Source organism: Papaver somniferum, chromosome 11 (genome assembly GCF_003573695.1).
Source record: "Papaver somniferum cultivar HN1 chromosome 11, ASM357369v1, whole genome shotgun sequence".
In the NCBI taxonomy this organism is placed as follows: domain Eukaryota; kingdom Viridiplantae; phylum Streptophyta; class Magnoliopsida; order Ranunculales; family Papaveraceae; genus Papaver; species Papaver somniferum.
Genome location: NC_039368.1, coordinates 55,787,307 through 55,810,547, shown reverse-complemented (window position 1 = coordinate 55,810,547; position 23,241 = coordinate 55,787,307). Strand labels below are relative to the sequence as shown.

Genomic DNA, 23,241 nt, shown 5'->3' with positions numbered 1-23,241 from the left:
AAGATCAATCGGACGGTGAGATGAAGTGAAGTTTGTAGCGACCGCTGGATTATATAATACAACAAAATCAACGACGCCAGATGGAGTTAGGTGTTGTAGTGTTAGGCGGAGATATCAAACTTCGATGCACAGCAAGGGAGCGACCGTCGGATTCAACTACCATCTAATCTGAAGGCTTGGAATTTCAGCGCTGTGGTGCTTGGCAGAGACTTCAGATTTTGATGCTCTATGAAGGAGCGACCATCGGATGCTTCTGAGAACTGATCTGATGGCTGAGAAAGGAGGCGCTTTTGTGTGTAGAAAATGAGGTTGTGCGCACCATTCTTCGCGGCTTCCTTGCGTGATTTCTCCCAGCTTTTCACTACTTTTCTGCTCTATTTCGCTCCGCGACTCATCCAAACTTTATTTATTACCTAAAAATGCAAAATTAATTAATAAAAATATTTATTCTTGAAAACAATGAAAATACAGAATATGAGATAAAATGTAGAATTAATGCATAAAAGATGAGTTAAATTGCCAACAAAAAGGGATAAATATATACAATATTTGGCACTCATCACCTGGCAAAAGCTTTCGATATAACCCAATTTCATACCAACAAGAGTTGTTTTATTGATAGTTTTAGTAAACATAGAATGACGTAATTTATGTGCAATGATGACGTTTTTGTGAATGTGTCTACCCTAAACATAAATGATCTTGGAAAGTAAAGTCTTCCATTTATTAGCCAAATTTTTTGAAGTTATTTTGTAACTCACATTACGAACACTAACAGGTCTGTAATCAGCAGAAGCTGGTGGATATTGAACTTTAGGTATCGGAATTTGGTAAACGTGGGTTATTGTCTGGTAATTAGTCGCCAGTTTTACTCATTTGACAACTTTATTGGAAACGCCCTTACATGTTTAAAGGTGGCGTTGAGGCTTGGGAATTGGGATACAACCAAGGCAACTTGTATAAAATATTGTTTTTGTATTTCTATTTTCTGTGGCCTGGCGTTTCCTTGTGCCGAAGAGAGTGGCTCGTCATCCCATCATCCACTTTTTTTCATGTTTATCTTATCTTAATCTTAACTTTTGTCTCCAAAACACAAATTATTTTCAAACTTCAGATATCTTAAACTAAATCAAACTGTGTATTCATTTCGAGTGACACGCATAAACAAATAATTTGTTGACTTCTCAAATTTATTTTTCTACAACTCTCTTGTATGCACTCACCAATTAGCCTATGCTGGCTCACGAAAAGGCGTATTTCGTATCCTTCCTCTCTCTTGGATTCAACCGCCGTGAATAGAGTTACCGGTGCTCCAAAAGAAACGTGAATGCAACTTGCGATCATTGTTGCAATCAGACTATCATTTTCGCTCGCTTTAAATTTGATTTGAATTCTTTCCTATTCTTTTTTTTTCTCACTGACATGACCACCAACCCGTCTGTCCTTTCAACATAACTTTCTTTTCTCCATAAAATAACGGATAACAGGATCAGATCAAGTGGCAAATCCTGTAATTTAAATTATGATCAATGTCAATTAGGTAAAACATATGTTATCTTCTTCCTATTTTGTTTCTGTCTCTAAATTTGCAGATCTGAGTTTTATGAAATAATAGAAGAAGAAGAATATGGGTAATGCTAATGGAAGAGAAGAAGGAGAAAATGGAGGTGATGATCCATCTGCAATATCTGATAGCGTTGGTGGTATTGAAGCTGGTTTTCCACCAAATCTTGATCGTCCAGTTCGTGTAACTTCTTATGATTCAATGGGAAATTCTCCTCCTGAAAGTCCTGGACGCTCTAGATCTCCTCTCATGTTTGCTCCTCAGGTTACTATCATATCTCTATTCGTTTATATTATCTATACTAGAGAAATTTCGACTCTCTTGAGTATTATTTTTCTAGTTATCTTGACCCCATGTCGAATTGCTGATGCGTTAATCATATTGAAAGCCCTAATTGCTTAAGTAGGTACCTAGCGATAATCTTTACCGTCAAATTGCTTGTTTTTTATTAGAATTATTGATTATTGAAATCTATCTGTTCTTCATTCATGTTTTATGTATTAGCCGTGTTTAGTAGTGGAGAATAGAGCTTTGTAATAACAGATGATTGCTTAATGGATTAACAATAGGTAATTTCACTGATAAACTAACTTAAAAATCTTCACAAATCATAGTATTTAAAAGTTCTAGGGTTTAATGCTTGATGGATTCTGTTTTACCCCCTCAAAATTAGCTGTTGGTTCGACAAATGAGGACAAGTGAAAAGGCTGATGATTTTGTTATTAATGAACTATCATCTGTTAAATACTGGAACTTGTTATGACTTGTACCAGTATAACAAACTTCCGAGTAACTATAAGCAAAGCTGATAAGTAATGCAGTTAAATGGCGAGGTATTTATGTTACGGAGAGTGATGCGTGGTTGTTTCTGCCTTTCTGGTTGCTCACTATAGTATTCTTTTGAACACCTGTTGGATTTCCACTTCTATGACAGGACTTCTCTGTGTTTCTTCTTTTGGCTGATATGCATGATGTAAATTAGCGGTTACACTTTGTGACCAGTTTTACTTTTCCAAAACATGTTCGAGAAGGTTGTATGCTTTTTGATGCAGATTGACATGTAGACAAGTGCCAGCAAGGCATTCACTTCAGGGTTCATTCATCTCTGTGTGAGAATCTTTTAGAAATATATAGCACGCATCCTCTCAATAAATAAAGTTAGTGATCAATTTCTAATTAAGTTCCGCCGAACATGTTTTCTATTTGATTTTGTGAATTTTGTATTATTTATGAGATAAAATGGTGACCTTATAACACTGTCTGTGCACATAAGCTCCCAATACACCATATTGTCCATTCTGAATTATATATGTTGGCATAAGAGATATCAACACCTGTTTCACAGAATTGCGGCTTTATCGTACCATCACTTGCTCTTCTATTTCAAGATCTTTTAGTATGCGACTGTGTTGTCAATTTGTGAACCTATGGGGCCCTTACATTTGGCAAATGTTGAGCTTCAGGCTTTCACTAGGCACCTAGTTGGGTTTTCAGCTTCGTACAGCTGAATGTGTATAACTCAACTTTGTGCACAACCAAACTTTTTCTCGGTACTGTTACTGAGATAAATAAAAAGCATCACGTTGTCAGAAAACCAAGAAGCACCAATTTCACCATCCAGAAGGAGAAATTCAGGTTCATAATTATCATATGAAGTGTTACAAACCCATCAGTTAACAGATAAATTAGTTAACAGATAATTATCATATTAAGCATCACGTTGCCAACCAGGCACTGTCATCCCCCATTAACCTTTGACTACTTAACAGATAAATTAGGATAAGATGTTGCTATTCGTCTCAAGAAACATCATCGCCAAATAAAGATGTTGAGAGTTTTTGGTCACAAAGCTGGCTGGAATTAGGATAATAAAGATGTTGAGAGTTCTTTTGTGCACTGTATTGATGAGACTAATGAAACTTGACCCTTGTGTGTTATGAAGCTGATATACATATAGGCGTCGTTTTAGTTGAAATTTCGCCAAACTGATACCAGGTTGTTGTTTGTGCATCAGGTTCCTGTAGCTCCTTTACAGAGGGGTGATGCACCTTCAGCCTTAAACCAGATGTGGATGAATGAATCTCATGGTGCTCTAGACCTACCTCCAGAGCAAGGAATTCCCACATTGATTACTTGGAGCTATGGTGGTCAAGATGTTGCAGTGGAAGGATCTTGGGACAACTGGACATCAAGGTATTGTATGACTTCAAGTTTTGTTCCATCTCCTATATAATCAAATTGTAATGTTTTGATAGTTTGTCTTTTATATTACAGAAGTAATTCTCAGCAAGTTTTGGGCATAACTTCGGTGCCCAGGTACCTCCTTAAAAGCAAGTGAATTTAAAATCTGTGCAACATTTCTTGTTTATCAATTTTGCAGGAAGAAGCTTCAGAGGTCAGGCAAGGATCATTCGATTCTGTTGGTCCTTCCATCAGGTATATACCAGTACAAGTTCATAGTGGATGGTGAGTGGAGGTATATCCCTGATCTTCCTTGCATAGCTGATGAGATGGGCCGAATTCATAATCTTCTTGATGTGGATGTAAGCCATTACCGCGATTTTTTCGTCCATAATTTTGCATAGAATAGAGGAAGTTATGTTTCTGAGAATTTATAATGGAGTAACCATCATCTTATGATCAGCATGATGTACAGAGTGTTTTCTTTTCACTTATTTAGACGAATATCTTTATGATGAATAACTTGATAGTTGAAATAAAAATGGTAGCCCAGTTTAATTGTATCCTATCATCTCATATTTGGTTGTTTTGTTTCTTTAGGATTATGTGCCTGAAAACCTAGAAAGCGTTGTGGAATTCGAGGCACCACCATCACCAGACAACAGTTACGGTCAGACATTCCCAGTTGATGAAGACTTTGCGAAAGAGCCTGCGGCTGTCCCTTCTCAGTTGCATCTCACAGTGCTTGGTATGCAGAACTCTGCTGAAGCATCAACGAGGCCTCAACACGTTGTTCTTAACCACCTTTTCATAGAGAAAGGGTGGGCATCTCAGTCTTTGGTTGCTCTTGGACTAACACACAGGTTTCAGGCGAAGTATGTAACTGTAGTCCTCTATAAGCCTCTCAGAAGGTAGGTTAACTAAAAAATGGATGCTCTCACTGTCTCTAACACGGTTGCTCTTTCATTCGCTCCCTTGCTCTCCCTTATTCGATCTATCTGTAAAGTGGAGTATCCTAATTACTACTTCAAGGCATTCTGTTAATAGATCAACTTGTTTCATCTTAATTTTCTCTCTCGTATCCCTGTCAGTAATACCGTGGTAAGTCATGTCAACTGTTCTTTAAGCATCTCTAGGAAGGCATTTCCAGGTGCTTCATATAAAATCTACTCAAAACTTTTTCTCTATCCTTAAACCTTTCTCTTTCTTCTTTGGTTTGGTGCACTCTGTTTGTTTAGCTTAAGATTCGCAATATCGGATTCGGTATTAGTTTGATGTTGAATGCACCCATCGACCGGTATTAGTTTGATGTTGAATACACCCATCGACTAAATGCATGATTTATAAAGGGGATATCAGTTCTACTAAGTGCTGATACCGTTTCATATAGGACAAAAAGATCCCACCGATCCTGGCCGTTGAATCGATGAAATGGTATCAGTACTTAGTAGGACTGGAATAACCTTTATAAATCGTGCCAACGACTTCCTTTTAAGGTGAGAATTAATGGTTTTTCAACCATTTTTTTTTGAAAGTTAATATCACTAAAACAAAAAAGGTTACAGGAGGCTATTTTCCCTGTTGGCTGCTGTTGGCTGCCCTTATCTCAGTGTAAGAAATTGAAATATGAGAATCCTCTAACAAGTTTTTCTCCTCTGATTACATTTGTAACTAGAGAGTTAACTATAGGAACTAGAATAATAGGGTGAATTTTAATCAATTGTTTACAAAGATCTTTCCACACACAGACCGTGTGGATGATCATCTATATATACACAGTAAAACAAGATTCTAGATTTTTATTTTCTTTGGTTTACAAGACTGTCAATCACCTAATTTAGGACATATAGGACATGCTAAAAATACATCAAAAAACTTAATACTCAAGAAACAATTGTTTGTTTCTCACGTAACAACAGTTTCCTTATTAGAGTTTAGACTCTGTACTGGCAGATTACTCATAGTTCCAACACTCCCCCTCGATCTAAGCGGATGGTCAAGAACAGTGAGCTCAGATCGAAGATGAGAGAAATGATCTTTCGGAAGTGACTTCGTAAAGATATCCGCAACCTGACCCTTAGAAGAAACAAAGTGAACATCAAGCTGACCTGATTGAACTCTTTCACGAACGAAATGGTAATCAATTTCAATGTGTTTAGTGCGACCATGAAAAATAGGATTCATGTTAAGATAAGTAGCACCTAAGTTGTCACACCACAAGGTTGGTGGAAAACGAATAGGAGCTTGAAGTTCACGAAGAAGAGACTCAACCCATACTAATTCAGATGTAGCAATAGCTAATCCACGATATTCAGCCTCCGTACTTGACTTAGAGACAGTTCTTTGCTTACGTGAGCTCCAAGAAATGATATTAGGACCTAGGAAAACACAATAACCACTCGCCGAGCGACGATCAAGAGGATCACCAGCCCAATCAGCATCAGTATATGCCGAAAAATTTGTCTTAAATGAAGGAGCAGGTTGGAGAAGAATTCCTAAGTAGAAGTATGCTGAGGATAACGAAGAATACGCTTGACAATAAGCAAATGTGCCTATGTTGGCTTGTGCATAAATTGGCACACTTTGTTCATAGCAAAAGCTATATCAGGACGGGTCATAGACAAGTATTGAAGGCCTCCAACCAAATTACGGTACATAGTTACATCTGATAATGAAGGACTGCCAACTGGATGTAGATTCATGGAGGTACTTAAAGGAGTATTAACTGGCTTAACACCCTGCATATTGGCTCGCGCAAGAAGATCCTCAATATAGCGTCGTTGGGACAAAAACAAGCCATTTGAAACTGATGTCACTTCAGTACCAAGGAAAAAAGATAAGGAGCCAAGGTCCTTTAGAGAAAACTCACGGTGAAGAGTGGAAATCAAAGACTGTATACATCCCATTGAAGATCCTGTTAAAATAATATCATCGACATATACTAATAGGAAGATAACACCATCATTAGAGCGCCGAATGAATAAAGAAGAATCACATCTGGAAATAACAAAGCCAATTCGTTGTAGAAAGACACTTAACCGATGATACCAAGCGCGTGGTGCTTGTTTGAGGCCATAAAGAGATCGATGTAACTTACAAACATGGTTTGGAAAGTACGGATTGATATAACCAGGGGGTTGCTTCATGTAAACATCCTCCGTAAGAATGCCATTAAAAAATGCATTTTCAACATCAAGTTGTCGAATCGGCCAAAAGTACGTGAGAGCAAGAGTTAAGATGATTATAATCGTACATCGTTTGATAACGAGACTGAAAGTTTCATCGTAATCAATACCTTTGTGTCGGTTAAATCCCTTTGCAACGAGGCGAGCTTTATGGCGCTCAATGGTACCATCAGGGAGTCTCTTGATACGGAAAACCCATTTACAACCGATTATATTTTTCTGGGAGGAGGAGAAACTAGAGACCACGTACCATTTTTAATAAGAGCATTGTACTGCACATCCATGGCATGACACCATTTAGGATTATTTTTAGCCTGTGAATAATAAGAAGGCTCAAACATATCATCAGTCACTTTAGCATGCTTAGAAGCCAATAAAGCGTTTTTTTTTGAAAATACCATCCTTTCCTCTAGTGATCATGCTATGTTCATTGACAACAAGTGGAGTAGAAAAAGGAACAGACAAAGGATTGGGATTTGAAATCTTAGGAAGCAAAGAACGACGCCCTGTAGGTATTACCGGTAAAATCTCAAGATTTGGAGAAATGGGTTGTGAAATCGAGGAAGAAGAAGGAGGGGAACTCGGGTTTGACAACTGATCAGTAGACTCCAAGTCATTATGGAGAGGTGCATGAGGTGTCATAGGTGGACTGGTCATATGACTCGAAGGGACATCAACCTCAGGAAAAGTTGAAACTGGGGGCAAAAGTTCTGTTGATTTTGAATTACTAACAAGAGAAGAGTCAAGGTGAGACAATATAGTAGTAAACATGGAGGAGGAAGAGGGAGAAGTAAATACCTGCAAAGGTGGTGAAGGGGATGTCAGTAAAGCAGGGGTAGCTGCAAATGGGAACTTGTCTTCCATAAAGACAATATTACGAGACCAATATATACGACCGGTGGGTATATGCAAACATTTGTATCCTTTATGATGAGCACTATAACCTAGAAACACACAGGGAGAGGACCGTGATTCTAATTTTGTGTGTCTATAAGGTCGAAGATGAGGATAACATAAACACCCAAACGTTCGGAGAGACATATAATCTGGTTCTCGGTGGAGTAGAAGCTCATAGGGGGATTTACGACCAGTGGGAACAGAAGGAACTCTATTCATTAAAAAGGTGGCAGTAAAGAATGCATCGTACCAATAAGGTAGTGGAACTGAAGCTGTGGATAAAAGAGTGAGACCGCTCTCAACTATATGACGATGGCGAAGCCGATGTGTGAGGACAAGAAAAATGATGAAGGGTGCCATTAGATTGAAGTATTTTAGTGAACTTGCGGTATTCCCCTCCATTATCAGATTGAAATATCTTATTTTTGTTTGAAAAATATTTTCGACATGTTTAGAAAAATTGAGAAATATAGGAAGAGCATCGGATTTGACGTGCATAGGATAAATCCAAGTAAAACGACTATAAGCATAGACAAAAATAATGTAATAACGACAACCTTCATTAGATAAAACTGGAGAAGTACCCCAAACATCCGACACAATTAAATCAAGAGGTTTCTCATAAACCATAGTACTTCGAGCAAATGGAAGCTTATGGCTTTTATTTTCTAAACAAGACGAACAGTGAAAAGAGAACTTTGAATCTGAAATATGAAGTAGATGACGACTGACTACATCCTTCACAGTACGTAGCATAGGGTGTCCTAAGCGATAGTGCCAATTTTGAAGAGAGGTACGTTCACCAACACAAGCAACAAGTTGAAAGACTAATTGAAGAGAGTATAGTCCATTTTTAAGCTGACCCTAAAGCACCACCATCTCGGTTTGCCGATCCTTTACATGACAAGAATCATCAGAGAAAATGAAAACGACATTATTATCGCGACAGAATTGAGAAATAGATAGAAGATTATGAGATAAGTGCGGAACATGGAGGACATTGGAAAGAGTGAACTTACGGGTAGGAGTTTGCAATATAGCATTACCGGTATTTGAAATAGAAAGATGATCACCACCTGCAGTGCGAACTTGATCAGGACCATTATACTCATAGTGAGTTTGGAGGTTGTTCAAATTATTCGTCATATGATTTGTGGCACCAGTATCAGGAAGCCAGTCATATGTATAGGCATGGCTCGGAGCAGTAGCAGCGGTGTAAGCAGCAGCAGGGCTTGAAGGAGGTTTTCCACCCTTTTTGGGAAGGGATTTTGGTGGCTGACGACGAGGAGGAAAGTATTCCTTGTCATACCGTTTCCAGCAGTAACGAGCAGTGTGATACGACTTTTCACAAATCTGACAAACATGGACTGGATTCCCATTAGCAGTGGTAGGAGGGTCACAAGTGCGATTAGTTCGAGCAACATTTGCTTAGGGAGAAGAGATATGAAGCTTATTCTGCGTATCAACACGAAGATCGTAAGATAATAAGATAGATTCAAACTGATTGGTGATGATCATACTCATGGTGGTAATCAAAGAGATAACTATCGACTCAAATTCGAATCAAGACCCTTAAGAACATAGTGACGAAATTTTGTGTCCGATATATCATGACCACTAGCAGCAAGCGCATCCACAATGTTACGAACTGATTGAATATAATATGACATAGATAAGTTGCCCTTGGTGACGGTTTGTAAAAATGATTTCAGGTGAATAAGAGTTGCATCTGTCTTTGATGCGAAACGTTCTTCAATTTTTGTCCAGATAGCACTGGAGGTCTCACAACTCTTAACCTTTGCCAGAATTGGTGAAAAGAGAGATGACATGATCCATCCAAGTAAAAGCTTATCGGTGCGACGCCAATATAAAAAAAGTTGATTAGAGGTGTCGTCTGTATTTCTAGGTGATGGACACTGGTTAGAGCCATCAACAAAACCCTCAAGATCATAACCCTGTAAATATGGGAGAAATTGAGATTTCCACAAAAGCTAATTATGCGCGGTTAGTTTCCCAGTAATAGCACCGTGCAGTCTAGCAAAAGGAGCCTTTGCCCATGTTGGAGAGGTCGAACTAGAAGAAAAAAGAGATCCAGAAGAAAAAGGAGACCCAGACATGCTCGAAGTAGAAGAAAAAAAGGATCCAGAAGAAAAAGGAGATCCAGACATGCTCGAAGTAGAAGAAAAAAGAGACCCAGACATGGTCAAACTAGAAGAAAAAAGAGACCCAGATATGGTCGATGAAGAAGATCCTGCGGATGACATGATAAAAGAGAGATCGCTGGAAAGAAAGGAAAAAGAAAAATTTCTGAATAGGTGAATAAGGTCCTAGGATCTACCAAGGTGATACCATATAGGAACTAGAATAATAGGGTGAATTTTAATCAATTGTTTACAAAGATTTTTCCACACACAGACCGTGTGGATGATCATTTATATATACACAGAAAAACAAGATTCTAGAACTTTATTTTCTTTGCTTTACAAGACTGTCAATCACCTAATTTAGGACATATAGGACATGCTAAAAATACATCAAAAAACTTAATACTCAAGAAAAAATTGTTTGTTTCTCACGTAACAACAGTTTCCTTATTAGATTTTAGACTCTGTACTGGCAGATTACTCATAGTTCCAACATTAACATCAAAAATGCCCTTTCCTGCTTTGCAAAAGCATCTGCTACATTATTGCAATTTCTATGATTGGAAATAAAACCCCAAAAGTGCTCACAAGTCCGTAGGAATCTTTGAGCTTCAACCACTATGGCCTTGTTTCTCCAGTGAATTGTGTTATTATGACCCTGAGCAAAATCAATAACTCCTTTGCAATCTCCCTCTATCCAAAAATCTTTGTAGTTCATGATTGCTGCCCACTTTGTTGCTTGGAACAAAGCTAGAGCTTCTGCCTCTTCAGGGCTGGAGGCAATGATGACCTCAGATCCAGCTTGGATAGTTGTACCTGTTGGGTCTCACTCCTTTCAAAAGAACATAAAAAAATTGAAAAAAAAAAGAATGGAAACCGATGACTATGTTTGAGCTAACTTATTTTTTTTATTTTTTTATTTATTTTTGAAGCATGAGTTATATTAAATACGGGGTAGTTATTACACAAGCATATGTTTTACCCTAGGAATCATCTGTAACAATTTGATTAATGCAGGGTGAGATTGCATTATCCCAAATCAAAGTTGAAAGGTTCCCTACTTGGCTGTTATACAACGAAATTTCCCGGTACATCCGCAATTCATTTCCTTCTCTGTAGTTGTGTCGGATGTTGCAATTGAGGCATTTGGTTCATGGTTAGCTTGGTCTCTACGATCATTCCAGAAATGTACCAAGGCGGTTCGGTATCTGAAGTTAGGAATCTTAATAAGTTTCCCGAATCAGTTTTAAATTGTACTTTCAGCCAACATCAATCTCTTGATTTTTGTGAGGCTATGAGTATGGTCCAAGATTCGGCTGTTAGAGCAATGGTGATTCCCAGCGGCTGCACTATCCCTAACTGAGTATGTTTAGTGCCAACTTGTTTTAGATAAAAGAAAAGAAAGATTTATTGATAACTAAATGTGCATACCAGAGTCGTCTTTCTCCAGACTTTTAATCAAGAAATCTGGAGGATTATCCCCCATGTATAGTTCTGGCAAATTTAGCCATAATATCAGCTGCACTACTTGTATCTCTTTTAAGAACATGACCCATTTATAAAACTTTTAAATAAAGATGAACATTCATGGACAACACTATTTTTTTCCCAATTAATATTACCTAGAGAGCCATTATAGCACTTGAAACATTCTTACCATCTCCTTCTAAGTGAAGAAAAAGTGACTCCAGTCTTAACGAACAATTTTATTGTTGCTAAAACTTCTTCTTGTTCCTCACTACATCATATGATTGATCCCCTTTTGCCCCTTTGAAATCACCTGCAGCATTGTGCATCATCAAACCTATCCCTATTGGAATATTTCCTGGAACAAAAGAGATATTAAAATTAAATTTGAAATTTGAACGTAGTGGAGGGTACCACTTGGTTTTTCACACTTGTAATAAAATCAAGATTGACAGACACTGATTATCTAAATCAGATATAAATTATTTCAAAGAAAATATGAATTCTGCTCGTATGAATTGTGTTTTATCCAATATAATAGGACATCTCAACTTCCATATAAACCATAAGGTGCAACTAATAAACCTATATTCTCATGCATAACAGAACTATATATCATATTGATTATATAGAAATAATGAGTTTAACCTATCAGGGAAGTCAATAATACCGACAAAGATAGGTAGAGGACTATCCATAGCAAACTATAATATTTTTGAGAAACTAAACACTGCAAAAACAGGTGATCCATGTTTTCATCACAATTACCACATTAAGGGTAGGGATAACTAATATCATTCACAGATATACAAAGTTTATCTCTAGTTGGAAGGAAAAGTTGCAAACATTGATGTAGCATTTTAGGAGGAAAATGCATATTCCATAGCCTTTTCCATGGGAGATTACTTCTATATTAAAAATTACCTTGTTGGGATTCATTAAGCAGTGGTTGTGGTGGTTTCTATGTGGACAATGCGAACTTAAATCGATTTATTAGTCTTCATTGTCGTTCCTTTTCATCTTAGTAGGCGCATGATGCGTATTGTAGGTGCAATCAAATTACTCGATATATTTCCCACTAAGTAACTAGTAATATAGTGGTAGTAAGGATTGTTCCCAGAGAGAGCTATGTAATTGATAAGTTATTTGGATCAGCAAAATAAGAATAAATACTTTAAACGGGGTTGAATTGATTAACTAAAACACAATAAATAGATAATAATAAGAAAGAGATGATTAAGAAATCCTTCGCCCTTACCAAACTTTAATCGAAACAGTGTACTTATCTATCTTCCGTCAGAATCATTCATCACCAACCGTAGGATAGCAGGTACGCTTAGCTATCCCAAAACTCATTGTATTACCAGATAACATGTACACTTTGTCACTAGATCTTATCCAACTGAGCTGTCTTGAGGTACGCTTACAAGGTATAACTTGATTGAACGCTTTACGGTCCGTGAATTTAGGTTTGATCCCAGCAGTTAAACTCAGTATGTTTGGTTCACTTACTAGTGTTTTCTTTACATACGAGTGCTCCACAAAATCCCTTTGCAAGTTCTCACGTTTTCTACTTATGCACGAGATGATCGACAATTAAGGATCGCTCAACTCACTACTAGCAATAAAATGATTAACGGACTAATCTAGTTGCGTACCCAAATCAATCTGAGAATCAATCATAAACCATAGATATAGAAAAGACAATCGATGATGATTAAAACTTCAAATAAACTTGTATTAACTAATCAAACTTTACATCTAGAACATTGAATCCATTTTTAAACGACAAAGGTTTAACTACTCATAGTTACAAAGAAGAATGGGTTCCACCTAAAGGAGTAAATCCTAAGTTTTCATGTAGAATTGTAGTATGAGAGGTAGAGATTGTGTTTCCAAGGTGTGTAAGATCCCTTCTTAATGTGTTGAGGGTATTCTTATATAGTGCTCAGAGGATCTAGGTTTTAGAATCCATCTGGGACCAAGTTTCCTTGATTTAGAAGTCAAAACGCATCAAAATTCTGTCCCAAAACTTCCTTGCGCGGGAATTTTCAATTCCGTATGAACCAAAAACATACATTTGAATAGTGTTACTTCCGGCATGGTTGTGTTGTAGATTGTTTTTCTTCCGCTTCAGCTGTTTTGCCCATAACTTCTTCGTCTGAACTCGGAAGAACCTCATTCTGTCGCCGTTCACTTCGTATTCTTGTTTTCTTCAAGATGGTATTGAGAACTCTTAGATTTAAATGAGCTGAATTTGGTACTTGGTCCTCCTTCATCAATAGACTCCACTTCCTTGCCCATTTAAGCACTTTGTAGTTCTTTTTTGGATGATTCACCTAATATGCCACATAAATTAAAAAGTAATAATAATAAAAAGTAATATGAAAGAAGTATAGCTAAAACAAGTATATATTTGATACTATAAACATGTAAATTAAGCGTTTATTGGCGCGAAGGAAAGAAGATTAGGAAAGTGCAGTGACATTAGTCACTTGACTGCTTCCGGTCGTTTCGATAAGTGTTACTGGATGCCTAAGGCTGTAATGGCATGATCAATTCTTTGTCCTTCTTTAGGATCAGATAAAGTGAACCGAAGGATAGAGGAGGTAAACCATTCGAGGTCGGTTGCTCGGGAAGAAGAAAAATCTAGAGGCAGAACCTGGCTGTCAAGTGATGGTTATATCTATCAGCAGCGTCAGTTGCTCTTTGAACCGTGCAAGAAGGTTACCCATAACACGACTCTCCACTTCCGTGACCTTCCCTGGGCCATGCATGTTGTTCAATGATATTGACAGGCGGCGTAACAACTAGTGTCTTTTTTAAAGCTGGTATAGGAGACCGAGCTCTACTTAGAGATTTCATTTTTAGCTCTGGTCGATGTAAGTCAATCAGTACAACCACCGGAATTCTAACTTTGAAATTTTTTTCGACTACATTATTAAGAAATAAAGCTTTAAGAAAGTTATTTTTTTTAGATTTTAGTATCCTTATATATCAATTAGCTAACAAATTACGTATTACGAGACAAATAAGTAGTTGGAAGATGTTGACCGATAGTTGGCATCCAAATATCTCTCCAAATATGAATTTTAGACCCATCACCAACTTCACAATAATTAATGATGTTCCTCGATAATCTCAAGACCTTGACATATTCCCCTCAAAATCTATGAATAATCAGTACTTGCCTCATCAGCTAAAAGTTCGCAGTGAAGGAAGTACTTGTGAAAAGGAGAGCGTACCAAGTACACCAACAACTTTTTTGTTCAGCAACCTGTATGGAAAAAACCTAATACAATTTCCAGTAGATTTAATGAAAGATCCTTGAACATTATGTATATAGAGTTTTCTCTTATCTCTTCCACAATCGATATGTCTAGAAAACAATATCCATGGACCTGATTGTGTAAGAGAGTTCTTGGATGATATCACAAATCAATACCCAAGATCAATCCAGTCGTATCCAAATCAAGAGTATCTGAATTCTGCCAAGTAATAAACTTGTTATCTATCTTTCAAGATACGAATTCTATAAGAACAAGTCTCGTAATCGATCACAATTAATAAGGACTTAATCTATATAGATTAAATACACACTACTTGCGATATTCCTATCATAAACATAAACAATATAATGCCGAAAAGAAAAAACCCAAGATACCAGAAGTTTTGTTAACGAGGAAAACTGCATCTTCAAAAAGACCCGGGACCTCATCCATCTTTGAACACAAAATTATATTAATTAAGCCGCTACAAACACTAACATACTATCGAACTTCAGAATGGAATGCAATTGATACCGAACTAACCTCCAAGCAATTCAGCTGCAGTCGTTCTCCTTATGTCTCTTGAACCTCGCAATGACGTCCTTTACAACCTAAGAGTTTCTTCAAACTAAGTGAAATATTTTGATATCAATATGCCTTTAATATATAAGCCTATTTTATTTCCCTTTATATCATATAGATCAAGGCTTGGAAATCTATTTGCAATATACAAATCTAGCAAACCACACGAGTCCGGAACATTTACACTTAGTTAGCTGAAAATCCTGGATTACTAACCACCTCTCAAGAATAATATTAAACCTATCAATAAAAAAGAATTTTAGATATCTTGTAACACCCCAATTTTGTTTAGCATGGCGCATTCTCAAAGATGCGCCATGGCATGAGATGAAGCTTCATCCCAAACTTTTGTTGCGTTTAGAGGAATATTGGCCTAGAGCCAATATAGCGCCAAGTGTGGCGCATTTCGAATGCATATTGGCCAAGGGCCAATGTTGCATCAAAATGATGCATTAGACTAGTTGGGTAGATGGACTTAGATGATGTAGCGCAAAGATCACGCATTATACGGACGATTGGCCTCGGGCCAATATTGCACAATCATTATGCAATAAGCCAGAACAAGTGTTGCGCAATCATTGTGCAATATCCAGAACGAGTGGTGCGCAATCATTGTGCATTACAAAACATAACTCAGCAATCATTGCTGGTTATTCAGAGATACATGGCAACGGCCATGAATAGTGAAGCAAACATGTCAATCCTCTCCCCTTTTCTAAGTTGTAGAAACGGTAAGTTAACATATATAAGGAGGGGTAGTTGGTTGAAGGTGCATATGCGGACCATGCACCAAGTAAGCTTCATAGCTTAGCCGAAGAGTATAAATGATGCGTAAGCCTCATTTATAGCTGCGTAGCCTTATAAATAGAGCAATTGATGCTTAGGCATCACTATGCCATGTCGCGGACTCGATAATGCGCAACCTTTGTGCATTTTGACAGAACGACCTATACGGACTAGGCCATTACCATTATTGCTATTTGAAAACAAGTTGACTTTAGTTTCTTTCCTTTCGAGGATGAACTAGGGTCAGTTCTTGATCGCTTTAGAGTAGGGAAGGGTACGTAGGTAGCCGCAATGAGTTGCAGCATTGCCGGTACATCACATTGTCGCTCATATCATCTAACTGAGAGATGATTTTCGCACATTGACCTCTCATATCATCTGGCTCTGTAGCTCGATGCAAGACATGATTGTGGCCAAACTTGCTGAGATAAGTTTCATTCTATTCCTTGGATGATCATACTTCCTATCAAGGCGTTTGACTTAGGTATGTACCAATGGCGCATTTGACATGGCATAGAAAGTAATCTAAATTGATATGCAAGTTAGCAAGAGCTTGCATAAGCCTAAAGAAAGTACGGCATGAGCCTGATTGATGCACCCTTGGCACGAGAAAGACAAGTGCATTCTGGCAGCAATGCTTAAGCTAAGTGAAGAAGGGGTATTAGTCCTACAATGGCCTATACGTAAGTTCAAGGCATGTTCTATGCCTACAACGGACTCGGAAGCCAATGATGTGCATCGGCCATATCCTTCAAGGCTATAAACCCTTCGCAGAGCAAGGGTAAGCTGGAAAGGTGTGGAAACTAAGTTAGATGTATCATGATCCACGAGCATGCTTGCAAGGACAATTGAACGAATATTTGCATATATTTAAGGCCCTGTAAGTAGCATAATAATGACGCATCGGGGAAGTCATGGCATGCGCGCCCAGGCGCGCCAGGCGTAGTTTTTCGATCCATCACAGTTGGTATCAGAGAAAGTTCCGAGATAACTCTAGGGACAGTGCGGAGTGTACTCGTCAACGAGTAATTATTCTTTTAAAAGGATATAAAGTTGGAGAGTGGGCCAACTTTTACACAGAAAGAGTTTGTAACTGCTATACCGGTTACTTTGCGAGTCGAGTTGGGCTTGTTTAAGTGTTGTGAGTTTTCCAGAAAATACGTCTGGGACAGTTGGATGGTATCCTACTACCACTGGAATAAGGATTGATCACCCCTCACCCTTCCGGGATGGTGTGCGTTGTCAGGTTGGCTAGCAACCCATTACGATGGGAAAATGAAAATCCGTCAAGGATGGTGGCTTGTATCCCACTACACTGGCATTAGAGTTGGGTCCTCACAGTGTTGCGTTAAATATATTGCTTGTCATTTAGATGACATTCTTCAACTTGTGAACTTTAGGGATTCATGAGTGGTGGTATCGGACGCCCCTCAAGATTACCTTGTTGATATATCCTTTGGCAACTAGACGAATGAATACCTTGTGGGGAAATCATTTGGCAACTAGACGAATGGATACCCAGTTGAGAAATCCTTTGGCAACTGGCCAAATGGATATTTCTTGGCAATGTGATTTCTGAGCATCTGGTATGAGACTTTTGTTCAGGAATCCAAACCGAAGAGATTGTCCATAATAGTTTTTGTTTTGAATTTCGGGTACGAAATTCTTTAAAGGGGTGAATGATGTAACACCCCGATTTTTTTAGCATGGCACATGCACAAATATGCGCCATGGAATGAGATGATGCTTCCTCTCAAACTTCTGTTGCGTTAAGATGAACATTGGCCTAGAGAAAATATAGCGCCAAGTGTGGCACATTTCGAAGGCATATTTGCCAAGGGCCAATGTTGCATCAACATGAAGCATTAGGCCAGTTGGGTAGATGGCCTTGAACGATGTAGCGCAAACATCGCGCATTATGCGGACGATTGGCCTAGGGCCAATACTTCACATTCATTATGCAATACGCCATAAAAAGTGTTGCGCAATCACTGTGCAATAGCCAGAACGAGTGGTGCGCAATCACTGCCGATTGTTCAGAGATACATGCAACGAGCATGAATAGTGAAGCAAACATGTCAATCCTCCCCCCTTTTCTAAGTTGTATAAATAGTAAGTTAACATATATATGGAGGGGTCGTTGGTTGAATGTGCATATGCGGACCACGCACCAAGTAAGCTTCATAGCTTAGCCGAAAGAGTATAAATGATGCATAAGCCTCATTGACAACTGAGTAGCCTTACAAATAGGGAATTTGATGCTTAGGCATCACTATGCCATGTCGCGAACTTGATAATGCACAACTTTTGTGCATTTTGATGGAACGGCCTATAGGGACTAGGCCATTACCATTATTGATAGGCCACGACCTTGCAAACGAGTTGACTTAAGTTTTTTTCCCTTCGAGGATGAACTACAGTCAGTTCTTGATCCCTTTAGAATAGGGAAGGGTACGTAGGCATCCGCTAGGGATGTAAATGGAATCTATCAAAATGGTAACTGACTCAACCGTTACCGATATTTCCTATCCGAACTCCGATACCGATAATTTCCGGCGAAATTCTCAAAATATAAACCGCTACCGTTTCGTTAAGTTAGCGGATATCGATAAATACCAGTATCTGACAAAGTTACACATAACTTGTTTTTCAAACTGAAAATCAGTTTAAAATAAAAAAATTTAGGTTAGAATCAGTTCAAAATTAGAAACTTTGGGTTCAAAATCCATGCAAAACAGACATAGAGCTTTCCAAGGGTATCTTAAGGGGAGATTTCAAACACAAACACAAAATCTTAATAGACACAGAGTTTCTATCTCAAATGGCCAATTGCCTCAACAAAAGTTTATCTTCAAAAGGGTAGATTTCACTGACTCAAGCATGCGGACGGCCAAAAGTCGTTCTCTGAAGTTGTATAATTTCCTTTTTTATGATTGAGCCATATGTTTTCTCTCTGGGAACATATAAATAAGAGTCTGGCATAAGGTACAATAGGTTTCAAGTTCCATTTATAGTTTGACGCAAGAGATGATTGTGGAAAAAATTGATGAAGCAAGTTGCATTACATTCCTTGGATGCTCATACTTCATATCAAGGCGTTTGACTTAGGCATGTACCAATGACGCATTGGGCATGGCCTCGAAAGTAAGCTACATCGATATGCAAGTTAGTGGAGCTTGCATAAGCCTAAGGAAAGTACGGAATGAGCCTGATTGATCCACCCTTGGCACAAGCAAGACAAGTACATTCTCTCAGCAATTCCCAAGCTAAGAGAAGAAGTGGTATTAGGCATGCAATGGCCTATGCGTAAGTCCAAGGCATGCTCAATGCCTACAACGGACTCGGAAGCCAGTGATGCATGTAAGGTGCATCGGCCATAGCCTTCAAGGCTTTAAACCCTTCGCAGAACAAGGGTAAGTTGGAAAGGTGTGAAAGCTAAGTTAGATGCATCATGCTCCACGAGCATGCTTGCAAGTGCAAATGAACAAGCATTTGCATATATTTAAGGCCCGGTAAGTAGCATAATAATGGCGCACAAGGGGAATTATGGACTGCGCGCCCAGGCGCGCCAGGCATAATTTTTCGGTCCGTCACATATCTATCTTGAGGAATCACGAAGTCATGGATGAAGGAAACTTTCTTGATTTTTATCTGCTATCTCGTTTCTGATTGAAGATTGACTAAAACCTCAATAATTAATAAGAACAAGATCAGGACACACAAAATATCAAGGTAAAGATAGTCAGACCTAACTTCAAGAATCTAAACCTAATCATGTTTCTCATATGAAACCTAGATTAATAGGTGACGACTCTAGCTAGGAACTAGGACACATAAGTTTCAGGGATTGAGTTTCCATCTGTTTTAGTATCTCTATTTATAAACTTTCAAGACTATAGGTAGATTCGAGTTCAAGCTAAGATAACTTGAATTTCAAGCAAACACTTTCTAAGTTTAGACGCATTCTTATTAGGATTTTATATAAGCATGTGATAAGTATATCTTGAAATTACACAGAAGAATATATATATTATGGTCCAGGGTAGTGGAACCGTGTACAATAATAGTTCGAGGAAAATATTTCATATGACCATATAAGCATAATCATATTCATTTAATACTCAAGACTTAAACCATGATTCACAAACGCAGAATGATCAAAGATGTCTTAGAAGTGTTCGTGAGTGTTGTAGCAATGATACATATTGATCTCTGTACCTTGGTAGCTATTTCTATAAAGGCGGAATTCAGAATAATAATAGACGAGAAACTTAGAAAACAGAACACAGGTAGTAATTCGAAGAAAATATCTTCTCTAGATTATGAACAAGAAAACGATTACAATTCTCTCTTTCTTACGCTCACAATCTTCTCTAAACAGTGGATTAACCTTAAACTGTTTGCTAAGCTTGTACAAGTATTGTTCCAAGCTTTCTCTAGGTTTTCTATCTAAACCTTTCTTCTCTAGGTGCGTCTGTATCAAGAACACACTAACTAGATGTGTTTTGTTATGAGCTAAACATCCTTATTTATAGGCTTGGTTTGGTTTCCCAAACCTCTTAGGAATCTATTTCCTTTTGTAGGACTAATTCCCCTTTTAGGTATATTACCTAAACTAAGAATACTGCTCAAAACAATACTCCTTCCTAAACTAAGAATTTATCCTAAACAAGGAATCCTTCATAATATAGGATTATATCCTCAATTCTTCTTGAGGATCACTAGTTCCCAGGGAAAGGAAGATACACATGTATTAAACAATGTCAAAAGTATTTGTGAAAAAAGTTTATGAGCATATGATTAATTCATAATGGGGTGGTATCTGTAAAAGTACACGTACCTGTGGTCCAGTTCACGAATTCATGGAGCTAGAGTATGCGTACTGGGTCTACATACCCTAAGCTATTCACGAACTGGGGTTTTAGGGTACGCGTAGTGGGTATGCGTACCTCCCCCCTTTATATAAATTCAAAACCTCAGGGTACGCGTACTAGGTATGCATACCTACTTACATTCCAGAACTCAGATGTCTAGGGTAAGCTAGTTGGGTATACGTACCTATCATGTGTCCATATTTTAGTAGTTTTGAAAAACTCTCTTTCATGAACTTGAAACATTCTCAATCGCCATATATATGAAATATCATTACTTGAGAGATTTCCAAATGATCAACTTGAAACAAAAATAGTTCTTTAACAATAAATTGTTCTTAACTAAGATTTCTAAGGATCTATGAACATCCATTAATTGAGTCATATTTTAAGATATTTAACAATACACGAGATATTTAATAATACAAGCTTGACTTGAAATTTCTTTTTTGCAATATTAAATCTGCTAAATATCATACCACATAGTCTCATAAAGATAGGATGATAATTCTGTGAGTAAATAGGATGGTTCTGTCTTCACATACCTCTTTGTCGATGAAGTTCTCCAAATATCTGTGAATGATCTTCATTCTTTAATCTTCGAGGATTATTAAGTAATGTGATATGATAGTCAACTACCATACTCTAATCTTAGTCCGAGACCTAACTTTAATTAACTTAAAACAGATATAGTTTTGTGCTTCTAACATTGACAACAAGCTTGAGATAGAAAAACTTGTGAGTTCGACCTAGCAATGCTCTAACAATTTGTGCTTCAAAACCTGCACCCATAAAATCATTAGGATCCTGCAGCATTCTCCAAGTGAACTTAGTTAGTAAGGCATTGTTAAAAATACCCAATCCGTTCCAGTTTAGTTGAAGTTTTAGGGTTTATTTTTATTCCCAAAATAGATGAAGATTTCCATATTTCCCAAGTTTTTCCTGAATTGTCCTTGTATTTAAATCATACACCAGACACAAGGAAAAAAAAGTAGGATATTTAAATATTTTAAGAATTAATATTAAGAGTTATATTTATAAAAAAAATCACTCTCTCTCATTTTTCTTAATTTTTTTGAAAATACCTAAACCGTTAACTAAATTGTGATGGAGGAAGTAGCATATTTTATAATGTTGAGACCACCTATGCATTTGAGACCAGCAATGCAGTCCCAATTTTTCAGCTAAATCCAGAAAACTACTAGTTTTATTATACAAAAATATTCTTTGAATAGAATATATTCTACTCCCGCTGTCCCTCTTATAAAGGCGGAGAAGTAGAATCTCTTAAATAAGTAAATTTTTGGTTTTCCTAATTTTTCCTTATTGTACCTGATTTTCCCATATTAATTATTCTGTTAACCCATAAATATCTCTACAAATAAGAAAACCGTGGTCCGTGTATATGCTGGGAAGTTGTCCATATTAATTACTCATGTTAAGTTACCAAGAGGTGTTTCAATTGAAGAAAAAAACGTGAATATCTCTTCAAATAAAGAAAACCTGTGCGTATGCTTTGAAGCATACATGAGAAAGACACTAGTGGCTAAGAACCTAGAACAGTCCGTGTTAGCACTGTATTACCTGGTTGATTCGGGTATTTAGTTTCATCTCGCGAGTTTACTATCAAAGTTATCAAGGATACATGAGAGATATTTTGTTATATTTTTTTAAAGGAGGGATGATTATCAGTCTTTGGGATGAAAGCTAACGCAGACTTGTCATAATTTATTGCTTGGCCAAAAACTTTACTAGTATATTCAATGATAGAGTTAAGATACCTCACTTGTGAGGGATTATCCTGGATAAAAACCATACAATCTTCAACAAAAATAATTGAGATGTAGCATGTCTAGTTTTGGAAACTTTAATATCTTTAATCAAGTTGTTGTTCTCATCATGAGAGTTATTGATAAAACTCCTAGATGAAAAGATATGGATATAGAGGATCTTCTTATCTTAAACCCCTAGGGGATCTAAATTGTTATTCTGGAGCACCATCTAACATGATAGATGTCGAAACAATAGTCACACATTGGCTAATAATTTGACAAAATCAGACTCGAAACCAAGAATACTAAAATAATAGAAAATGTCACTCAGTTTTATCAAATGCCTTACTCATATCAAGTTTAACAACTAACAATTCCTTTTTAGATTCATTTTTTTCATAGTGTCGACCAACTCGCGGAGTATTACAATATTATTGGTCATAACTCTACACTGCATAAATGCAGCTTGATCAGTTAAAACAATCATGTTAAGCGAAGTCTTAGGACTATTATCAATCAAGTT

The 23,241-nt window shown here is 37.4% G+C and overlaps 1 protein-coding gene across 1 annotated transcript; it reads left to right on the top strand.

The window, feature by feature from the left end:
- The first annotated feature begins 1,576 nt into the window (after positions 1-1,576).
- LOC113323080 (SNF1-related protein kinase regulatory subunit beta-1-like) lies at positions 1,577-4,817 on the top strand. Its single transcript, XM_026571326.1, has 4 exons — positions 1,577-1,828; positions 3,579-3,757; positions 3,945-4,107; positions 4,346-4,817. The coding sequence occupies exons 1-4, from the start codon at positions 1,628-1,630 to the stop codon at positions 4,658-4,660; spliced, it is 858 nt and encodes a 285-aa protein (XP_026427111.1). The 5' UTR covers positions 1,577-1,627; the 3' UTR covers positions 4,661-4,817.
- Positions 4,818-23,241: the final 18,424 nt, after the last annotated feature.